This window comes from Petaurus breviceps, unplaced genomic scaffold (genome assembly GCF_028583685.1).
Source record: "Petaurus breviceps papuanus isolate PSGF00001 unplaced genomic scaffold, PetGlider_PUasm1.0 103, whole genome shotgun sequence".
Lineage (NCBI taxonomy): Eukaryota > Metazoa > Chordata > Mammalia > Diprotodontia > Petauridae > Petaurus > Petaurus breviceps.
In genome coordinates this window covers 2,056,778-2,073,638 of record NW_027185588.1, presented here as the reverse complement: position 1 = coordinate 2,073,638, position 16,861 = coordinate 2,056,778, and the positions used below count along the sequence as shown (strand labels likewise).

General features: G+C 44.5%; 1 protein-coding gene across 3 annotated transcripts; it reads left to right on the top strand.

The window, feature by feature from the left end:
- The first annotated feature begins 7,882 nt into the window (after nucleotides 1-7,882).
- Nucleotides 7,883-16,507, top strand: PGAM5 (PGAM family member 5, mitochondrial serine/threonine protein phosphatase). 3 transcript variants are annotated; one of them, XM_069090863.1, is made up of 6 exons: nucleotides 7,883-8,145; nucleotides 10,692-10,870; nucleotides 11,722-11,847; nucleotides 12,604-12,692; nucleotides 12,916-13,117; nucleotides 14,893-16,507. In XM_069090863.1, exons 1-6 carry the CDS (start codon nucleotides 7,937-7,939, stop codon nucleotides 14,949-14,951), a joined length of 864 nt encoding a protein of 287 aa, XP_068946964.1. In that variant the 5' UTR covers nucleotides 7,883-7,936; the 3' UTR covers nucleotides 14,952-16,507. The 3 variants fall into 3 exon arrangements, with proteins under 3 accessions (XP_068946964.1, XP_068946858.1, XP_068946929.1); XM_069090757.1 differs by having other exon boundaries at nucleotides 7,910-8,145; nucleotides 12,984-13,117; XM_069090828.1 differs by having other exon boundaries at nucleotides 7,913-8,145; nucleotides 12,987-13,117.
- The last annotated feature ends 354 nt before the right edge of the window (nucleotides 16,508-16,861 follow it).

Genomic DNA, 16,861 nt, shown 5'->3' with positions numbered 1-16,861 from the left:
GAAAAGCTGGTAACCATCCTTTGACCCCCAGTCAGTCTGAGCCAGCTTAGCTCAGGGCCCTTCTAAGGGTAAACTTGCAGATTTTCTTCCAGTTAGATGATTGGATAGGGTTGCTTTGCCCTTCCTCCCCTCATCTTGATTTACTCCTTCCTGCATATCCTGTGCAGCATCTATTCTTCCTATAGTGTCTGTGGAAACCAGACTACTAACAGTTCTCACATTGATATGAAGAAACCTAACCCATAAAGAGGGTTAGGGTTGCTTTGTAGACCCCAAAATACCAACACACTGGGTCCTGCTGAATGAATTCGGGTCCTGCTGATTGAATTCGACTCAAGTCTTCTCTCAGCTAAAGAAAAGTAAAGTTTATTAAAAGTTTGCTTATACTAGACACAGAGTAAGTCTGTGCTAGGGGCGCTCACACACATGGAGGGAAGATGAATCTTATATACACAAAGGTTGTGGGAGGAATCTAGGGGTGGTCTAGGAGAGGAGTTTGGGGAGAGTCTTCAGGAGAAGTCAGATGAGGTCAATGAGTGATCAAGGGTGGGAAGTAGCTGGAGGCTACAGACAATGGTGGGCTAGGCCAGTTCAAGGGTGGATTGATATTTTGATAGGCTCAAGGATGGGAATTAGATGGACAGTGGAGGGCTAGGCTAGTAACTTAGGTCTGGGCCCAGCCACAATGTAAGGCTTAAGGCCTCATACAAATGCTTTATCAAATGGTGCAATTTAATCAGAGTTCAAGGGGGGTTCCCAGAGCCTGTACCTCATCAGATACAAATATTAAAATATGAAATCTATTCTCTATAACTGGCTGAAGCTCCCACATTGTGAAGTTACTACACTCTCTTAAGTTATTTCACAAGGGGGTGGTGAGGTGGCTCAGTAAGTAAGAGCACCGGCTCCAGTGTCGGGATCGAATCCGGGCTCAGATACTCAGCACCACACCCAGAAATAACTGGCCGTGTAACCTTGAGCAAGTTACTTAACCCCGATTGCTTAAAAAAAAAAAGTTCTTTCACAAGGCACAACTCTGATTACATAGTTTGCTATGCCTAGGCGAAAATGAAAAAGAAAGTAGGCTAAACACGTGAAGAGAACCCCCACTAAATATTTTACTTCCCTAGAGTTCCTCCTGTTTTTCTCCCAGATCTTTGGGTACAGATGGGATAAAATCCCTACCATACACAGAAAAAGAAGGGAGGTGACGGAAAAGGACATTTTCTTTTTGTCTCAGAGACAGGGACTAAAGGGGTCAAGGGCCGATTGAACAGGATTCTAGAGTCTCAGTGATCAGCAGCCCTGGAACTCGTTTCCTCATGGCTCCCAGTCCCTATCTCTGTTCCAGGATCCTTGTTTGAGATCACTGCACTTAGCATCAGCATGTGAAGTTCCCACCAGAAATTATACACCAAAGCCCCCTCCCAGTTGCAACCTGCTAGAAGGGGACTCCTATCAGGGTCCCTGGAAACCACCTAATAGGCCATAATAGTGAGGGAACATTTCACCTGTGTTGCTAGAAACATGCCCCAGATTCAGGTCTGTTTGTGTTTGTATCCAGGGCTTTGCTAGGTAATCAGGGCTTCACTAGAAACGGCATTACACCCCCCTTGGAACCACATTTTGTTGATTAGCAACACCTAGCTCTATAAAAGTGTATCTTTCAGAAGACTCAGTGCTGTCTTCCCTACTGGGAAGACTGGCCAGTTAATAAACACTCCTATCAAATTATAATTGGCTTTGCTGTCATGTCCATTGTATTTGTCCATTACACATGCACCTGGAAATCATAGTAGCTACCTGCCCTGGGTTGTCTAAGGGCATTGCCAGTGTTGCTGGCATTTCTAACAGCCAGGGAGGGCAGAGGATTGAACACTGGGCTTGAAGTCAGGAAGCTGTTGTTGTTTAAGTCATTTTAGTTGTATGTAACTTCTTGTGACCTGATTTGGGGTTTTCTTGGCAGAGATACTGGAGTGGTTTATGTAGGGTTAATGGAATATGAAGATCTTACCTCACCATTAATAGGCCTATGTGACCACATGTGTTCCCTTTTTTTCCTTGGAACAGGGACTGTGTTCCCAGGCCTAAAGGTACACAGGTATTTCAATCACTATGTCTTGCTGCTTTGAACTCCAGTCCAGTTCACAGCTGTGATACATTCATTCCATTCTAAGTCACCTAGAGCCCCATCAGGTGAAAACTATATCTATTCAGGGACATTTATATTGCCTAAGAGGAGGAAGTTGCCTAAGGGGAAGCTTGCTCACTGGGAGGCTTGCTTGCCAGAAGGCTTTCACACCTTTTGGTCCTTGGGTTGTGATGCCTTTGCGCTCTGAGCCTACAGTGTATATATATTCTGAGGTTGGTATTTTGCTTTGGGGCTCACTCATAGGAAGAATGTTCTCCTGAAGTCTTTGTGATTTGACCAGAAGAGACTTTAGGAAGCCATTGTTAAGGCCCCCACCCCTGCTTTGTGAACCCAGATATTGGCGCTCCATGATCTGGTGATGTAAATTGTTCTATTACTCTGTTTAGACAGTTGAAGCCCTGTCTATTGGATTCTTTCTTGGGAACTCACTTCTCTCTATGTATATATCTTTCTCATTGTTTAATTAAAGTTAGATTATCAATACCTTTGAAACTGTCTTTCCTTTAGAAAAACAGACCAGAGAACCTATGTTAGCAGCCCTCTTGTGTGCTGGTGTTTATTGGTCTTACACCTCCACAGCTGCTGCAAGTAACATTAAGATACAGTTTGCCATTTCCTTCTCCAGCTCATTTTATACGTGAGGAAACTGAGGCAAACAGGGTGAAGTGACTTGCCCAGGTTCACAGAACTGGTAAGTGTCTGAGGCCAAATTTGAACTCAGATCTGATGCAGGCCTGGTGCCCTATCCACTGCACCACCTAGTTGTCCAATATAGTCAAGAAGATCTGAGTTCAAATTCAGCTTCAGCTCACTTACTAGCTGTGTGACCCTGGGCAAGTCACTTAATCTTTGTTTGCTTCAGCCTCCTAAACTGTAAAATGGGGATAATAGCACCTTTGTCCTAAGGTTGGCTGGAGGATTAAGTGAGATAATATTTGTTAAGTATTTGATTAGCATTGTGTCTGGCACATAATAAGTACTATATGAATGTTAGCTATTATTATTGCTTTCCGCCCTGGCCCAGGGGTGGGGAGCCTGTGACCTCGAAAGCTACTTGTGGCCCTCTAGGTCCTTGGGTGTGGCCTTTTGACTCAGTCCAAGTTTTACAGAACAAATCCTTTTATTAAGGGGATTTGTTCTGTGAAATTTGGATTTAGTCAGAAAGTTCTCACCCCACAAAAGACTTGTGTGAACTGATGTAGAATTAAAGTGGGAAGAATCAAGAGAACAATGTAGATGCTTACCACAAAGTCATAAAGAAAAACAACTTTGAAAGACCCAGAAACTCTGATCAGTGCAATCATCAACCACAATAGCAGGGGACCAGTGATAAACCACACTGTTGAGGTTTAAAATGTTGGGGTTTAGGGGTGCTCGGCACCCTAAATTAATGACACTCTGGGTCCTGCCAGAATAAATTCGACCCATGCCTTTTTTCAATGAAAGTAAAACAAAGTTTATTAAAGGTTCACCATAGACTCTTAAAGAGCCTAAGCATTTGTGTTGACAATTGGTCAGAACAATCTGACATAGACTGAGTCTGAGCTAGATTGAATCAGAGCCACTTCATGGAGGCCAGATGGATCTCATATACAGAAAACTATGGGAGGGAACCAGGGGTGATCAAATCGTCTGGGGTGACTAGAGGAGGGGTTTAGGGTAGGTCTTGAGGAGGAGTGTAAGGAGGATCTTGATGGAATTGGGCTCACTAGCTATCAGATTCCAGGAACCAAGAAAATGAGATTTTGGTGGGATCGAGGGCGGGAAGCAGGTAATGGAAGGCTAGGCAAGGTTAAGGGTAACAGATTTGGTAATGAAAAAGCCAGATTAAGAGGGAGAATTCAGGGAGAATGTAAGGTGGGGGTTTCCCAGGGTCTATGGACAAATGGGACTCAAATTCTTTTGGGGTAAAGGGAAAAGGTCTCGGCTTGGGTCCATACTCCATCAATGCTACCTACCCACCTCCTAACAGAAGGCTGGTGGACTCCAGGTATAGAGTAAGCCATACCTTTTCAGATATGTAGGAATCTGCTTTATTTGACTATGAATATTTGTGACAAGGGCTTTGTTTTTCTTTTCTTTTTTTCCCAAAATGGGGAGAAGGGGGAAAAGGAGAGTGCCATTAATGATGGAGTTGCCAAAAACAAACAAAAAACCACAAGAGAAACCTGAGGGTCATTGAAGCATTTTTAAATATTGAGAAAAGTGTTTTTTTTCTTTCTTGTAATTTTTCCCTTTGGTACTCATTCTTCTTTATGACATGACTGATGGGGAAATAAGTTTGTAATGTGGAAATATGAATGTACGTGTATAACCTATATCAGATGGTGTGCTGTCTTGGGAAGGAGGGAGGGGAGGGAAATTTAGAAATCACAATCTTATAAAAGTGAATATTGAAAACTAAAAAGAAAGAAAGGAAAAAATGTTCAGAAAGCAAAAAATAGGTAACAAGATAAGTAGAAAAACTTTGAAAGTCTAATGATGAATCTATTATGTACTTAGAAGGAAAAGCAAGCTGGATGTAATAGAGATTCACTGTTTCATCCACAATCTGCTTTGTATGTTTTACTTTGTACATGGAAATGCTTTATTTGGTGTTGGTTCAGAAAGAAAAGAACAATTAAAAAAAAAAAAGAACTTTCTCACAAGATAGAGACAGCCTCCTTCTAACCTGCTGAGTAACTTCTGTCCTGTCCCACACAAAAATGAGAAACTCATTCCAAACCCAAATGAAGGAAAAATGAATTTCCCATGTCAGAATCAACAGCATTTTCTCTGGTAGATTCTGTTTCTATAAATGGTCTCCTAAGCTTGAGGATCTCCACAGAAATGAAGAGACAAGGAGAGGGATCATGGAATAGAAAACACCAAGCTCCAATTTAATAAGCATTTACCAATTAACCCGGTGGTAGACTCTGCTCCAGAATCTCCACTGGCAGTGCTCCAGAAGAACAAAGAACACCTGGTCCCCACCTTGAGGAAGCTGGAAGGTTCAAGGAAGTTTTCCTCCTGGGTACTGTATTATAAGTCACATGCTAAATTAAATGATTATTTAGATGGAGATAATAGATATATTGTCAAATGATAGAAATAGGCAATTTTCAGAGGAAGAATTCCAAGCTATCTATAGCCATATGAAAAAATGTTCTAAATTTCTAGTAATTGGAGAAACACATATTAAAACAATTCTGGGGTGCCACTCAACACTCATCAGATTGGCTAAGATGACAAAAAAGTAAAATAGCAAATGCTAGACGGGATGTGGGAAAGTAACTATGCTAAAACGAACTGTTGGTAGAGGTGTGAACCGGTCAGACAATTCTGTAAAGCAATTTGGAATTATGCCCCAAAAGCTATTAAACTGTGCATACCCTCTGACCCAGCAATACTGCTGCTATAGCTTATAAACCTTTAAAAAATTTTGGTCAAAGGAGACAACAGGCTAGGTGATATACAGTTACAGCTTTTATTCCCTTAAGATCAGCTGATTTGTACAAGGAATTAGGAGAGTTAAGTCCTAACTAACTTGAACAAAGGAATGAGAAAGCTTAAATACATTTAGGAACCATCCCAATTCAGGGTGGCTGTGTCACACAAATTTGTGATGTCCATAAATGTTTAATAATTGTATGAGAAAGGAATTTTCTTAATTGAATAGATGGTAGATTCAATAAAATAGGAGAGTTGACAAAGTGTCAATTGAAATTATGACCCAGGATATCTGTGTTTTCTTTACCATTAACATTCCATAACATAGTATATGTCCAAAAAATATTAAGATAAGATAAGAAAAAGTCGCATTACTCAAGTTAATGCCTCTAGTTAAAGGTCTCATCATTAAATACCATAAAGTAAACCTTGTCTGGCTTTGTTGACATAAGAAGAGGTATTCTCCAAACTCACTCAGAGAGCAAAGACAAAGCAGGGTCCCTTTGGAATTTATGATCTCAGGATGTTCCAAGATAGCAGAAAACCCCACTTCCAGCCATATCTGGTCTCTGGAGTTGCTGACACAGGAAAAAAGGCATTTTTAAAAGCAAGGCAAAGCAGTCTGTATGATTAATTCAGACTTTGGCCAAAAAGATGATATTTAATGATTATCAAGCCTACCCCAAAGAGATCAAAGACAGAAGAAAAAGACCTGTGTGTACATAAACATTTAGCAACTTTTTTTGTGATGGCAAAGAATTGGAAACAGAGGGGATGCCTGTCAGTTGGGGGAATAATTGAACAAGTTATATATAGCATGTGAATGTGAAGGAATACTATTGAACGGTAAGAAATGATGAATGATATGGATTCAGAAAATCTGGGAAGACTAGTGTGAACTGATGCAGAGTATGGTGGGCAGAACCAAGAAAACAATTTATACAGTTAACATGAAGAAATATGACATGGTCAGAAGCTAACCCAGAAGAGATGCATGTCACAGGCACACTAATATACTAGGCAGCTAGGTGGATAGATTATTGGTCTTGGAGTCAGGAAGACATTCAAATCATGCTTTAGACATTTAATATCTTGTGATCACAGGCAAGTCACTGAGTCTGAGTTCTACAGAACAAATACTTTTATTATGGGGAAGTTTGTGAAGTTTGGAGTCAGTCAAAGGGCCACACCCAAGGACCTAGAGGGTCACATGTGACCTCCAGGCTGCAGGTTCCCCACCCCTGGCACTATGCTATGCTGGGACTGGTGAACGGCTTCTTGGCAAAAGGTAGGATTTTATCTTAGACTCAAAGGGAGACCTGGAAGCCAGGAGGCAGAGGGGAGGCAGCTGAAACATAGTAAACCACTAATAAAATGTGTATTGGCAAATGCATGGGTGGCAAAGTGAATAGAGCACTTGGCCTGGAATTAGGAAGACCTGAGTTCAAACGTTGCCTCAGATACTCACTAGCTGTTTGACCCTGGGTAAGTCGTTGGACCTCTTCCCCAGTTTCCTCATCTGTAAAATGTGGATAGCAGTGTCTACCTGCTAGAGTTGTTGGGATGAGATAAAGACTGTAAAGTGTTTATCACAGTGCTTGGCACATAGTAAGTGTTGCACAAATATTAGTTACTATGATAAATATCATTATTATTGGGTTGCTGAAAATGCCAGGAGTTGGGAGATGGAGGGTGTTGTGTTCTAAAAACATTTATTAAGCGCCTACTATGTGCTAAGCACTGGGGTTACAAGCATGCCCTCGGGGAGCTTACAATAACGGCCAGCCAGAGGCCGGAGTTGCAGAGTACAGGACCGAGAATTCTGGCTGAGGCTCCAGGAGGTGATGGGGGGCGCCACAATTTAGAGGCTGCAGAAGGAGCTTTGCACTGGAGCCGATGTAAACAGCGCAGCAGCCTAGCTCAGTTTCCCCATTCCCAACAGATGCGTGGGTTGCGCGGGCGGGCGGGAGCAGACAGATAGCAATCGAGCTCCTGGAGGGAAGCGCCCTTCCTGCCTCCCACCCACTTCCCAGGCTCCTGGGCCACTGAGGCTTCCCCGCCTCCCCCACCACGTGGGGGCGGGGCCACAGCTGGTCCCTCCCCTCCTCCCCGTCGCGTCACTTTGCCCCCGCCCCTTCTTCACTCACTCGGCTCGCGAGCTTCGCCTTGAAGCCGGAGCTCAGGCTTGTGGGCGGAGCTGGTGGCCGGGAAGTTTGTCCCTGGGCGCGCGCCATCCATGGCCAGAGCGCCTGCGCTTCTCCGGTGGCGGCAGCCCGGGTCGGAGCCGAAGCGTGAGGAGGCGGTGACGGCGGCGGCCGGAGGAGGCGGGAGGCGGCCCAGGCCCGGCCCCGCGGGATGGCGTTCCGGCAGGCGCTGAAGCTGGCGGCCTGCGGGCTGGCGGGAGGCTCGGCCGCCGTGCTCTTCTCGGCAGTGGCCGTGGGGAAGCCGCGCGGGGCGGGCGGCTCGGACGCCGAGTCCCGCTGGGCCAGCCCGGAAGCCCCGACGTGGGCGGAGCGGGTGCGCCCGGGGCCCGCCAGCGGCGTGTGGGACAGCAACTGGGACAAGTAAGGACGGCGGAGCGAGGCCCTTTTCCCTGGGCCTCAGTTTCCCCCATCTGTAAAGGGCGCGGGTGGACCAGATGGCCCCGAGATCGCTTCCAGGATCACCGAACCGGCGATCCGGGAGGAAGCGCCCCGGGACGGCCTGGGCGATCGAGGAGGGGGATGGCAACAGGTGGCGAAGGCGGGAGGTGAAGGGCCCGCCGAGAGCAGTGGGGTGCAATTGGGCTGCCCGGGAGGCCCGCCTCACTGCGTGCTGATGGACACCTTTCATTAAGCGGAGCGCCCCGATGTTCGTAGTGAATTGCATCGCTAGGAGATAGCGATCTTTATGTAGTCCGACAAGGGCTTCTAGTTAAGTCAGGAAGGGACGGCTTCCTTTCACCTTTGTTAAATTAGGAAAGGGCCTCGAAAATAGGGTGTTTCCTGAGCTCAGAAGAAGGGGGAAGCAGGGGGATCACTAGTGGTGGTGTGCCCTAGAGAGCCGGGGACTCCTGGGGAGGGAGCTAGAAAGGGGCTCTTTGTCTTCTCAGCCCCGGCCGCAGCCTTAATTCTGCCGTTAGGAGGGGATGAGCCGTGCAGAATCAGCACCCTCATTTAGCCCAAAGCCAGAAAGCGAACATTTATTAAGCACCGGCTGTTTGCAGGGCCAGGCGGCAAAGTGCTTTGGTTCAAGGCAGCAAGCATTTCGTTTTAGCCTCTGCCGCCCCACGGGCATCCATGCCAAGTGTTGGGTAGGGGAAGCTGAAAGAAACTCCGTGGTCGGGTTCTCCCTGCTATCGCCCCTTGAAAAGGAGTGAGGAATCAGTTCTGGCTTGAGGAGCCTGGGAAGACTTTATGTGAGCCGGGCTTTAAAGCGGGGTGGATTTGAGCGGCTATCTGCTCCAGGGAGAGGTCGGGGTTTGGAGAGGACAGCGGGAGGAGATAGGAGGGCACAAGGTGCCCTGGCACCGGCAGAGCCCAGGCACCTTCCCAGACCGGGTGCTGACAAGTGGAAATGGCCAGTGGTGACATTGCCTGCTGCAGGCCCTCAGCGGGCTGGGGCCTAGAACCCGGGCTCTCCGCGGGCTAGGGCCTAGAACCGTCTGTCCGTCCCGATTTTTCCCAGAAGTGTGGGAGATCGTGGACATTTACTTGGCAGGTGTTCTCCAAGAACCTGGGACAGTGATGAGTGACTCTTGGGCTTCGTGAACACCAGGTCTTGTGGGCAGCCAGACCTGGGTTTTCAATTTGCTTCTGACCCATCTGACCCATCCCTTATTAGCCTTGTGACCTCTGCGGGCCTGGCCAGCTCTCTGAGTCTGTGCAGCAGGAATTCCTGATCTGTCTGGGTGGAGCCTATGAAAAGACAGTTCTGAGGTTTCCTACATTGATGAACTGATAGACTCTGAGGTCTGGACAAAACAAAATACTCATTAGGAAGGAGTGCAGATAAAGGAACAAGCTTGACTGGATGTGACGCTTTATACTCATCAGTGCTTCTGACAAGCAAGTCAGCAAACCCGTGTTACTGTTAATGTTGAGGACAAGCTCAGTAAAAAAAAAATGAATGATTCTGTTTTTAGAGTTGGAAAGAACCTTAGCAATCCTAAGAGTCTGGTTGGTGACCATTGACCCCGGAGTCAGAAAGACCTGAGGTCATATCCAGCCTCAGTTTCCTATAAAATGGGGATAACAATTGCACCTACCTCCCAAAGCTGTTGTGAGAATACAGGGAGAGAATATTTGCAATATTTGGTAGGACTAAGTCACTATGCTAGCTAGCTAGCTATTATTATCTAGTGCAGACCTGCTTTTACAGATGAGGAAGTGGAGCATCAAAGAAGGATAGGGCCCAGTGTTTGGGAGTGCAAGAGAAGCGATTCCTCAACCAGAAGAGATGGAATACAGACAGAAAGGGCCCTTAGAGCTTGGCTAGTCCAATCTGGTCCCCTCTTTTTTTCAGATGAGGAAACTGAGGGTAAGTGACTTGGCCAAGGTCACACGGGTATTTCAAGTGCAGAGCCAGGATTTGTAGGCTAGAAATCCAATGAACCAATTTCATTTTTAAGGACTGGAATTTAAATATTTTTTAATCAGGTTAAGGCTAATTTTAAAAGTCCACTTATATCCTGTGCTTTGTTTCCTGCAGCTATTTCTAATTCTAGTTTGTTTTCAGAAAAACTATATTTCAAAGCTACAATAGTACTTACTCTAGAATTTATTTCACAAATCAAATTTTTTAAAAATTAACTATCTTGACTTTCTACACCTGCCTCTAAAATGGAATGATTTTTTTGGAAAGAAGTTAGGGTATCCATTATTTTTACAAATGCAAAAACTGTTAATTGACTAAAACCTAAAAAAGTAAATTTACTTATTTAAATGCTAAATGGGATCGGAGCACAGAGCTGCCTGATTCCAACTCTTACATTTAACTACTTAGATACCAGGTTTAGTTCATGAGTAATCTGTCAGTCTGAAGTTGGGATGCACAATATTCTTATAAAATATGCTCAGAGGGGAATTACATAGAAAGTCACAGGATAAAATGTCTTATTTTTGAAAATTAGGCGAGAACCACGGTCTCTTGTCAACCTGAGGAAAAGAAGCACAGAAACTGGTGAAGAGGAGATAACATCCAAGCTAGATAACTTCAAAGCCAGAGCCACTCGCCACATCTTCCTGATCAGGCATTCCCAGTACAATCTGGATGGCTCCCTTGATAAGGATCGAACTCTGACTGAACTGGGTACGTGGGCCTTCAACCCACAGCCCTCTTGGGCCCTTGCTTATGATGAACCTTATTTTTCTAGAGGAAAGACTGCTGACTAGTGATGATGCTAATACATGCTTCTGTGACCTGCTGCCTTTGCCCTCCTCAAACTTCCCTCAGGACAGTCTGGTCTTTGGGAACATCACAGGTTTATTCTTAGCCTACTGCACTCCCATCCATCCTTTTTAGCTCCCAGGAATCTTTTAAAACTAACAGCTTATGTAGAGAATTTCAACTCGGACTCAGATTTCTACATACTGTCTGATACAGCAGGCCTTTGTTAGTTAAGTACCTCCTGTGGGCTAAGCATTGACTTCACGAATGCATATACAAACTAACCCTTGTAGTCAGGGTGACAGTCTGTCAAGGGCACAGAGGGAGCTGGGGATTCCATGGTGGAAGGAGGAAGGTGTGCGGAATATTCCAGGCAGTCCCCCAGCTCAAGCTGTTTTCCTTACTGTCCCAAGGGCAAGCTCAGTGCTACATTACTCAAATGGAGCCACATCCAGGTAGGCATATATAAAAAGGGGCTTGCTTTTCCCAAGAGCCTTTCCAAAGACTTGGTATGTGGGCCACAGCTCACACTGTGCAGATATGCAGGTTTAATGAATGAAATGTTTAGTGGCCCTGATGCTTGTGACTAGTTAGTTGGGTGTTCCGGTTGTGGATGACTATCCTAGCTGAATGTAAGGGGTAACCAAGTCTGGTAGGTAACCAAAGCAGATATTTATCTCTGCACATGTTGAAACAAAACATCCCAAACTTGCTTCTGTCTTGACTGTGTGTGCTGAGTCAAAGAGTACTCTACCATCTGTTTCAACTTTAAGGTCGTGAACAGGCTGAACTGACTGGTGGTCGCTTAGCTAGCTTGGGCGTGAAGTTTGATAAGATCGTGCACTCTTCCATGACCCGAGCAATAGAAACAACTGACATCATCTCCAAGCACCTGCCAGGTAGGTGACTGCATTCTGTCTGGGAATATTCTCACCTCCCTATTTGTATAAGTAAAAATGTGTAACTAATCATAGCCACCCTTTAGTACTTTAAAGTCAGTAAAGTCTACCGAGCGAGCCTTTCTGTCATCTTGTGAGGGAGGGGCTGTTATCCCCATTTTATAGTTGGAGAAATAGTCTCTCAGCTGAAGTGACTTGTCCAGGTACCAAAACTCAGAGAAGTATTGGAGGTACGTTTGAATCCTGGGCTTTCTGACCTTTCAGTCTATTTCCACTGGAATGCACAACTCATTTCATTTATAAAGTGAGGGGTTGGACTAGATGTGGCAATATTGAGGAGGCCTGGGCTGTCTCTTTTTCATACATAGAAAACACAAGGGAAGAAAAGTGAAGTAACATGGATTTCTTAAGGGTCATCAAACCCCTCCTGGAATGAACATGCCCAGGCTGTCCTGGAGAGTGAAGACTTGTGACTTGGACACACTAATAGCTTCTGTTTCACCTTTGACTAAAAAATAGTTGAGAGCACGACTTGCTTTTTCTGTTACTAGTGTTGTCTAGACTAAGAGTGGTGTTGCTATAACCTGGCTAGTCAAGGCTGGTCCCTTGGGATACTGAGGCCCTGAAGCCTAACTCAGCTTAGGAATGTTTTCCAGACTGACTCCAGCTTGCTGGGTCATTGATGCCTAGTGTACATAATAGGCCCCATTCCCCAGCACCATCACCATAATAGGGGCACTGCGCCTTTCTCTGCAGGAGTCAACAGAATCAGCACTGACCTGCTACGGGAAGGTGCTCCCATTGAACCTGATCCTCCTGTATCTGACTGGAAGCCAGAAGCCCGGGTAAACAAACAAAACAATCTTCTTTTTCTGGGTGGCTTTTAATCTGGGGGTCGACATTGGCTTGGAAGAGACAACACTGTGAAGCAGTGATGAGGCTTTGTCTCCAGGTAGTCTCTCTGCTCCACTTTCACGTGTAGCCAGATGCTTTTCTTTCTGAGGCCCTATCCCACTCTCCCATCTTAGATGGGCCACCTCACGACTGGGCTTTGTATTCCTCACCCAGGGGTCAGAAGGGGTGTCTCTGCCAGACAGCTCGTTAACAGGCTGTGACTCCCTGATGTCTGCCCTTAGCAGTATTATGAGGATGGAGCCCGTATCGAGGCTGCATTTCGGAACTTCATCCATCGTGCAGATGCCAAACAGGAAGAAGACAGCTATGAAATCTTTGTGTGTCACGCCAATGTCATCCGCTACATTGTCTGCAGGTAATGACAGGAGCTCCCTGTGTGGCTAGTGCTGAGCTTCCTTGATAATTTTATTTCTACACATCTAGGTGGCACTGTGGGGAAAACACTCGGCCTGAAATCACAAAGCCCTGAGTTCAGGTCTTGCCTTAGACACTTACTAGATGTGTGACCCTGGGCCAGTCACTTCACCTCCTCTCTGTGCCTCGGTTTCTTTGTTAAGATGAGGATCATCATAATTCCTACATTGCAGAATTGCTCTAAGTATCAAGTGAGATTGTTTTTTTTTTTAAAGCTCCTGGTACATAGTAGGTGCTATAAATACTTATGCCCTTCTCCCTCATACAGGGTATCCCAAAATTCTTAACTATTAAATCTTAAAACTTGCACTAAGACTTTTGGGGTATCTTGTATGGGACTATAATGGTTACCAATTCTTGTGTGTCCTTAGTTTGTCTTTAGTTTGTGATTGGTTACCACTGAAAACAGTGGTTCATGAGCAGCTGTTTAAGGGACGTAGTATGGTATAGTAGAAAAGGCAGCTTTACTGGAGTGAAGCATTAAATGCTGGCCCTGCCAACTCTGCCTTTGTGACACTGGTAAATCACTTGACTTCTCTTGGCCTCACTTTCCTCATCTATAAAATGAGTGCCTGGAATGCCTTCTGATGTCCCTTCCAGCTCCCTGTCAGAAGGAACTAGATTTTTTTTACTAGAAAAATTTTTTTTCAATTAACAAAAGATCTACTTCTCCCTCTTCCCTTCCTTCCTCCCAACTGAAAAAGAAAAACAAAACCCCAGTAACACTCCTGAATTGGACATGTCTAAAAATGTCTTCCTAGTGGGTAGCCTGAGTCCATCCATCGTGTCTTGTCAGGAGGGGTCATCACGAACTACAGATAGTAAAGCTGTGGTTTTTGTCCTTTATTTTGAATTTGGGGTGGCAGTCATCTTGCATCAGTATATTCTCAGAGCAGTCCAGAACAGGGCTCTGTCATTAGTGTCTAGACTGTAGTGCTACTCATTAGACTGAACACTTTCTTCCTCTAGTCAGCATCCTGGGGGTTTTGGAGGAAACACTGGCTTAAAAAAGAAGAGGCCTCATTAACTTCTGTACTTTACTAAGACTATATAAAGTCCTGCCTGATTTTGTTATCTTTGTTCTATATTTCACCAAAAAACAAATGAGGAACAGAATCATACTCAAAGCCCCAAACATTTACTGTATCTTAGAGTCATACACGTAAATTTATTCCATGCCCCCTTTCCACAGCTCAGGCTAATTCATTAAGCTTTTTAGTTCTTATGCCATTTGAATCCTGTTGCTGGGGAAAGAATGCTAACTTGGGAGCTGGAGGGTTTGGGTTCAGACTTCCCACTTGCCCACATCCAAAGACCCTGTCAGCTCTAAATATATTCTATGACCTGACACTCTGAATCATTTCAAGTCCTTTCTTTTCTTGTGTTCATATTTTTATGGTGCCCTATTTTATGTTAACATGCCATAATTTTTTTCACATACTCTGAATTATAGTGTCACATTTTTTGCTGTTATAAAGTGGTTGCTAGTGTTGTGTATTGCCATATTGCTTTCCAAAAGGTTTTTTTTTCTACAACCACACAGTGTTTTTGAATAGCCTTGTGTTAACTTTTGATATTATAATTTTGGCAATTTTTGTCCATCTAGTGCATGCCGCTACTTGTGGGAAGGGGTATGTTAGTATGTTTGTTAGCCCTGTTTCTGTATGTCTGATCTGTATAGCAGGGGCTAATGGTTCTACCATTTTCCTCTTCAAGAGCACTACAATTCCCTCCTGAGGGCTGGCTGCGGATGTCCCTTAATAATGGCAGCATAACCCATCTGGTGATCCGTCCAAGTGGAAGGGTGGCACTAAGGACCCTGGGGGACAGTGGATTCATGCCCCCCGACAAAATCACCCGCACTTGAATGAACTTGAATGCCTGCCTCCGCAGTCATCAGCTGCGTGTTCATTCATCCGGACCGTCTTTGTAATGTTTGGCTAGAATGCTTCGTTTTTAAGAGTATTTGGATTTCCCCTCCTGTTTTTCTTTTGTTGGCTATACTTCTGTCCTGAAGATAAAGCTGTGCTTAAATGCTGCCTTTCTGTCAAAGGCCTTCCTGGCCAGGAAGAATGAAGATACCACTGGGACAGATACACTTCACAGGTTCAGAAGGTTCTGGATATAGAGAAGTTGCCTCTCTTTGACCAAAGCTTTTGCGTGATGTAAGGGAATAAAGTAGGATAGGAATTAAAAGTTATATATTTTCTATACATTTGGATGTAGCATGTGCAAGTCACACATGAGAGTCAATTTTCATTTTAAGATATCACCAATAGCTAAATTTCCTGCCATCTCAGTCAGTCTGTCCCTTTGAAACTAAGGACTTCCTTCAGCCTGCTATATGCCAGCAATGGTTACAGCTGCTTACAGTGGGACAGTCTGGTGTGAATCAGTCATGCAGTTGAAGAACAGTTCAGGCTAGTTCAAGTGATTCCTAGATCCCTTGATGATTAAAATTTATTTTTTCATTTTCCTAAAGACAGGTATCTAATTAAAGCATTCTCACCATTTTTCTAGGCCCTTACCACCTGGTTTTGAAAACCCACTTCTTATCCCAATTTTTAACTTGTAACAAGACAGCCCCACCTCTATGGTTGCTCAGAGGGTATCTGAACTGTTCTAAGCCTGGGAGACAACATGCACCCTCTAGAATGAGACTTGTTTGAGATGAGAAGTCTGCTAGCATAGACATGTTTGTCCAGCTGAGAAAAAGCCACCAGTCTGCATAGCCAGGCTGAATTTGACAAGTTGTTACCTGGGGTTGTTACTACGTTGAGAGGTGGTTTTTTTTTGTTTTAGGGTTTTTTTTGGCAAAGCAATTGGGATTAAGTGACTTGCCCAGGGTCACACAGCTACTAAGTGTCAAATGTCTGAGGCTGGATTTGAACTCAGGTCCTCCTGACTCCAGGGCCGGTGCTCTATCCCCTGTGCCACCTAGCTGCCCAAGAGTTTTTTTAAACAGAGGTCTAATAAGAAAAGATGATCTAGTTGAAGGTCTGTTAACGGCCCAAACTAAAGTCTTGGCTTAACATTGTAACTGGGGGTGCCTCTGGTTGTTGCTAATGTCTTATGCATACCAATTAAGGATTCAGCCACCAGTAGCCCTTAAGTGCTTTGTGGTATTTAGACAAAAAGTGTCTGTTCCAAATATCCTCTGGCCACAAATGTCTTAATTCAGGTAAAACAAGGTGGTAGGAAAATTACTGTGAAAAAGTGGTTAAAAGATTTTACTGCAGTCAATCAATGCAAACAATTGGGATAACTTATCATTTTGTCTATCAACTTTTTTAACGTTTACACAATAAATTGTTTTATTTTATTGGTGTTACTCATTTGGTTTTGTGCTCTTTCCATTGTCTGTGAATTGGATGTGGCCCCACGAGCAGGTTAATCAGTGCTTTGCTGTAGTTTTTCTTGGAGCCCCTGGAGAACTGCTTTCTATTCATGTTAGTGAGGCAATAGGAGTATCCCCGATAGAAAATCAGGATGACGTCATTCTTAGTAATACACACACACACACCAAAGAGTTATGCCAGACAACATCCAGAAACGCCTTGCTTTTCATACCCATACCAAAGCATTCATGTCCTTTTTTTTTTTAAGCAATCAGGGTTAAGTAACTTGCTCAAGGTTACACGGCCAGGTGTTTCTGGGTGGGTGCTAAGTGTCTGAGCCTGGATTT

Coding starts and splice junctions, on each gene's coding strand:
- PGAM5 (XM_069090757.1), top strand. CDS start 7,937: ATGGCGTTCCGGCAGGCGCTGAAGCTGGCGGCCTGCGGGCTGGCGGGA. Junction 11,848..12,603: donor CATCTCCAAGCACCTGCCAG/GTAGGTGACTGC, acceptor CTTTCTCTGCAG/GAGTCAACAGAATCAGCACT. Junction 13,118..14,892: donor ATCCGCTACATTGTCTGCAG/GTAATGACAGGA, acceptor TTCCTCTTCAAG/AGCACTACAATTCCCTCCTG.